The sequence below is a fragment of the Alligator sinensis genome, unplaced genomic scaffold (assembly GCF_000455745.1).
Source record: "Alligator sinensis unplaced genomic scaffold, ASM45574v1 scaffold1192_1, whole genome shotgun sequence".
NCBI classification, from domain to species: domain Eukaryota; kingdom Metazoa; phylum Chordata; order Crocodylia; family Alligatoridae; genus Alligator; species Alligator sinensis.
In genome coordinates, this window is record NW_005842376.1 from 1,402,131 (window position 1) to 1,408,047 (window position 5,917).

The 5,917-nt window shown below is 40.3% G+C and overlaps 1 protein-coding gene across 2 annotated transcripts in view; it reads left to right on the forward strand.

Annotated features, from left to right (window-relative positions):
* FANCB (FA complementation group B) overlaps positions 1-4,005 on the forward strand; it is a 30,971-nt gene extending 26,966 nt beyond the window's left edge. For both annotated transcript variants that reach the window (XM_006029404.3, XM_006029405.1), the window contains exons 8-9: positions 1,251-1,488; positions 3,537-4,005. In XM_006029404.3, coding sequence (XP_006029466.1) covers positions 1,251-1,488; positions 3,537-3,957 — 659 coding nt within the window. In that variant the 3' untranslated portion in view covers positions 3,958-4,005. The remainder of the gene's footprint in view (positions 1-1,250; positions 1,489-3,536) is intronic.
* Positions 4,006-5,917: the final 1,912 nt, after the last annotated feature.

Genomic DNA, 5,917 nt, shown 5'->3' on the forward strand with positions numbered 1-5,917 from the left:
GCCTCTTCCTGGCAGGGGGCTCCATTTGGGGTGGGCAGCAGCTCTGGGAGGGGGGCTACACGGTGGGCTACCACCACTCCAAAATTCCCTGTAGTTCCCCCTCCCAGCACCACTGCTGCCCTCCCCAAGCACAGACCCCCCCACTGGGAAAAGGCTGGTACAGCCCCTGGCCTTGATCCCGCAACAGGTAGCTCACCACCCTGCGCACATGCGTCCTCCGAGGCTTCACAGAATGATGGGGAGCAGTCTGTGGCTCCATCCCACTCCTGGGGTGGCATTCACCACCTGGCTGGGTAGCATTCCCTCATTGGAAGCCGCTATCTGCCCGCCCCCCAACACACCCTTTCTCCCTGCACAGACTTATTAGATGCTGCTCTCCAAGCTGCTGGGCTACATTCCTGGCCATGTGCATGCTGCAGCTGCGCACATGTACATGGCATTTATCGATGACATTATCAGCTATACCAGCCAAAAAAAAACCTGTTGCCAGTAATGTTAATTTTCCTTTTATTGGTGCCGAGCCGATATGTCACCAATATATTGGTGCACCTCTAATATAGTTATACAAAATAGAATTTTACTGAGATAAATGGCTAACATTTTTTTAGATTAACTTTGAGCAATAACATTGAAATCCCTGAAACTTTTGTTGAACTATTCAGCAGTAGATCAGACCATCAAGGGCATATCTACACTGTAAACTTGCCTTCACTTACAGATACTCTGACATGCCGTGCTGCTCCACCGAGGCCACTTCTTAAACTGAAAGCAATATAACTATGTTTGAAGTGCTACAGCCTCGTTAGCACTGATACTCATCAGGGAATATTAGCTCACTTCTAGTATCACTGCAAATGCTTCACTTCTGCTTATTTGTCAGGCAGCATAGGTAGAGCACACAAAGTGTGTTTGATAGTGTTCCTGCTTGGCATAGTAAGCTTGAAGTGTAGACATATCCTTATTTATTTAAAAGAATAGGTCCCAGTTGGCCAGATTTAGATTTACATTACCTACATTGTTGCCTGCAAAAGCTCATGCCTCTCTAAATCAGTTAGTCTATGCCAAGGTGTACTGAAGAATCACAGTTCCAGTTTCCTTCTGGTAATAGTAACAAACAAACAAACAAAAAGTAAATTAAAATTAAGGTTGAAATCTAAACAGAAATCCCATTTTCGCTCAGCATTTAAATTATTTATGAAAATACCAAATGTTTGGTTCAAAACCCTTGTTTGTTTGTTTTTTTCTTTCAGGTACAATGGAAGATGTATTTGCTATTCTTGGGGTCTCTCTCAAATTCTCCTTTCACATAGTCTCATCTGAATGTACACTGACTCTTGTGAACATGTGGCTACAGGAACAAATGAAATGTACATCAATCAAAGAATGTCCTGAAAATATGGTCTGTCATAAATTGGGAAGTCTGCATGGCACAGTCTTTAACTGGAATTTGAAAACTCCATTCAAAGGAAATTTAACATTGTTTTGCAGGTAATGGTTTGAAAAGATTAGGGAATACTCAGGCCTCCTTAACAAGCCTGAGGCAGAAGAATAACTTTTTCATTATTACTCTGTGCCATAGTAGTTATACGCATAGCAGTGACAGCATCTAAGGCTATTTTTAAATGACAAAGCTATCTATGCTTGTTAGAAAGTACGATTTGGATGGCCTTTTTTGATCATACATAGGTGCTCTGCATAGATAAGTGAGGATAAAATCTAAGTATATACAGTACTAACACTAATGTCAGAAAATGTAAAGTTATACGAACATAAAATATTCTATATTCCACAGTTGTAAGAGTTCACTTGCTATCCTGAGTGTGTCTTGGGATCTGTGCGAATATTCCTTTGGAATTGGGAGTCGGAGTTTTCATTACTAACCTTATAGCTTCAGATGAAGGCTAGTATTTTACAAGCTTCCTTGTGGGCTGTATATTTTTTTTAAACAAACAGCCTGCGTCAATTTGCAGCATGCAGATATCAGCTGATCACACTAATCCTATACTTTTCAGTTCATCGTGTTGTACATTTTAATGACTTCAATTCTAACTGCAAGATTGTATTGATTTAGGAAAATCATACATTCCAGTAAATACAATATGGATATATTTAAATAAAAATAAGCTTCCATTTGTCTTTATGGCTGTCATGAAAACCAAAAGACCTACAAACTGCAAATTAAATTATTTGTCACTTTTTCAGTTGGGTAATAGTACCTCAGATTTAATTTTTTTCTCAGTTTCGTAAACATGCCCAATTAATTCCTGTTTGTCAAGATCCGATAAATGAGATAAATATTTCTGAATAGTTTTGATTGCATTTTCGTTACTTTTTCCACATGCATCACTTAGACTGAAATTAACCATGTTTAGACTTGTTCATTGAGTAAGCTATAGAATTTCTGATACCAGACCAAGGAGCGTGTTGATGGTAATAAAACTCCTGTTTTATCATTTGGTATAGCAGTGTTCACATTGTAGGTATTTCTCAAACATGAAAAATGGTAAATTCCTTGACCTAAAGAGTTTACAGCCTAAAAGTCAAAATAACGAAAAGGTTACTGTCATCTCTGGTGGGTAGAGTCTTCTCTTTAAAATATGTATCTGATGGATTTAAGTTGTATTAAACTTCAAACAATAGTTAACTTTTCCTTATTCACAATTAACTTTGTTCAAATAGTTGGTATTTCTGTAACACAAAACTGAAACCACAGGCTATATTCAGCTAAGATGACCAAAATTTCACTAACTCCTTGCACATGGTTACTGCTAAAGAAGAATAACTTCATCTTTTATTGTTTTCAAATGGATGGATATTGGATTGCCTTTAAAAGAAATGGTTGGCCCTATATTGTGGTTAAAAAAACAGAAGAAATTGTGAATATTGCTTGTTTCATGAGTCAGGTCTGTTTAGATTAGTGGGCTCTCAAATTTGTCTAATCTGTAGTTTCAATAGAGTCTTTTCTTTTCTGAGGAGCAGAGCCTAGCCCAACAGAGCAAAAAATAGCATTTGACAGGTCCCTGCAGTTTCCTTTTTCCCAGAGATCAGTATCCATAGTACTTTTACATCCCACATGCCGTAGAAGAAGCTGGGAGAGCAGCTTTTCTATTGGCTGTATAATTGTTTCTAGTTTTATTTAAAACCCAGGAAAACATTGCATACTTCAACCAAGGATTAAGACTGGTTAAGTTTTAGCATACCCAGCCATACAAACCCTTAAACAAGGAAAATACTGTAGGATTACAGTGCACATCTGCTGGTAGTGACAGTACTTAAGAAATAGGTGACATGATACTGTTAACTTAAGGTATTTTTTTTCACTTGAGTATCAGCTAATGGTGCAAAAGCCTGCTTGGTTTCAGTGTCTTTGCTGGTGAGCATTTACTGTACCTACAGTAGTTGGTTATAAAAGTAAACAGATCTGTAGATTATTTTCCCCATTCAATTTAAAGTAACATTTTAATCATTCTTTCTGTAGAGATTTTTGAGAGAAATGAGAAAGATGTGTTTCACTGGTAATGCTTTTATTTTTACAGAAATAAAGCTGTCTTGTTCCAGTGTCTTCATAGTCTCGTTAACATTCTCCCACCAAACTGTAAAATAAAATACCAAAGGTTAGAAAGCAAGGACATCCTTGCTAACCAGTTTGTACTGGCTTTGGAAAAGGAAATGGTCACCCTGAGAGAGTCATTCTCCGCTGCAGAAAGTGAACTTGGAGACAACTTCATATCAAGGTATGAAGCAGGAAAGATGGTGAACAGTGTCGCAGTGGCTTCTTTATTGGATAATAAGCAACCAGTGCAGCAATTCAGAAAGGAGCTTCAATGTGACCAGAAGCAAAGCACATTGGGTATGAACCAAACAGTGAGTGGTAACCTTTACAGAGGAATTGCTTTGAAAATGGCTGAGGCTCAGCTGAATTCTGATATGATTGCATGGAAACTGAACAACTCATAACTCTGTCTCCTTAACTTTATTTTGAATATTTTTATTAATGATTATATCAAGCACTATTTATATTTTATTTTTCCATTTGTAATTTCATCTTAAAAGATGGAGAATAAAACTACTTTTTTCTACCTGTTTGTTACTACTGTTTGTCAAATATTGCAACACTATTTTTGAAGGTGTCTAATTGTTTTGGAGACTGTAAGGGAGGGAGTTAACAGCAAGGTTCCATTGACGGTCTTGATATGGTTCAAGCAATTCCTAGAACACTTAGCATTTTGTCCTGTAGAATCATCAGGGTTTTCAGCTGGCCGAGTACTTTCAAAATAACATTCTAGGTTTGATTTCCCCCCACCCCCTCTCCCCCTGCCTTTAAATCACTTCACTGAGTTGGTGAGGAATTCGAACTCTTGTTCTTGTTTCTTGAAATAGTAAATCTAGTTTTACTTGTGTATACAAATGGCTCCAGAACACGATTTAGTTGGAGTGGACAGCTCAGAAATGCATATAGGATGCATCAAGGCAGAGGCAGTAAATATTAGTGACTAACTAATAAATGCAAAAAAATAAAGAGCCAGCTTATAGTCAAAATACAAAACAGATAATGGGACAATAAACCAAACTACAGAACAGTTCTCAGGACAGTGTTTTGCTTATGTAATGGTGGGGGAAAGGAAATGGAAATATGATTGTCAACTGAGGCAAAGTATGAATATGCACTATGTATTTAAGGTCATGTAAGTCAAACTCACCTCTGGGCTCCAGGCCAAATCTGGGCTGCAGAGAGGCATCCTAGCCCAGATATGTGAGGCTAGCAGCACAGAGCCACATTGCGGCAGCGCAGGTCCAGTAGCAGGTGGTATCGCGTAGCTCGAGCCAAATGATATCACAGAATCAGGACCCTCTGATGGCACAGGGCTGCATTCAGGTGGCAGTGGGGGGCTGCCACCGATGGCCATGTTTGGGGACCAGGGACCCCAAGTTGTGGCAAACCAAGTCCCCCGACTTTTGGTAGCCCACTGGACTACTGATGGGACAGATAGAACAGTTCCATAGCCTAGCTCCAGCCTGCAAGCCATATATATGACACCCCGGTTTCAGGTACTAGTTAGTATTCACCTTAATATCTGGTGATTAATTTATTTGATTCCAAATTATGTATATTGGCTGTGAGAAAAGATTGGAATCTGTTTTACATGTTGCATGAGTGCCCTTATGCCCCTGGATTGTTGATGCTTCTTTCCTGAAGACATATTGTGCCCATCTGAAGTACCTTATGCATAAGAAGTAATGGCAGAGAGATTACACTAATCTGCCTAATAGTTAACAATTAACTTTTCTGTTACCTCTCTTTGATCCAGGAGTAATATAGGAGAGCCTTTTACAAGTACAGGTGAAGGGTTTTGATCCTGGAGCAGGGGCAAGGCGTAGGGGGTGCACGTGGATGCACATGCACCCCCTGAGCGTGGCAGTGCACCCCCTACAAAAAGCTGCTTGACATCCCCCACCGCTGACTCCACCAGCAGCGTCTGTGGGCAGTCTGCAATCCCCACTGACTGCCACCAATGCTGCTGGCGGCGTCTGTGGGTGGTCGCTGACCTCTGGTTGGTGCTCACCACCCCCGGTGCCACCGACAGCACTGGCAGTGTCTGCGGGAGCTCCCGCTTACTGCCACCATGCTCCTGCCACTGTCACTGTGCCCCACCCCCAGCTGCCAGGGGCACGTGCCATTCATGTCCTGGAGTGATATAAGAGAGCCGTTTACAAGTACAGATGAAGGGTTTTTATCCTTGATACGTGTGTGTGTCTCTGTCTGTATTTTATCCGAAAAAGTATTTTCATCCTGTACCTAAGGCAATCTCCCCCATTCATCAGAAAACTAAAGCTCAGTATGCTGTCTGTTTCTACTTCTACTTTATTTCACCCTCATCTATAAAAGACTTAGTCTGCTGGTTGCCCATTTTCATGT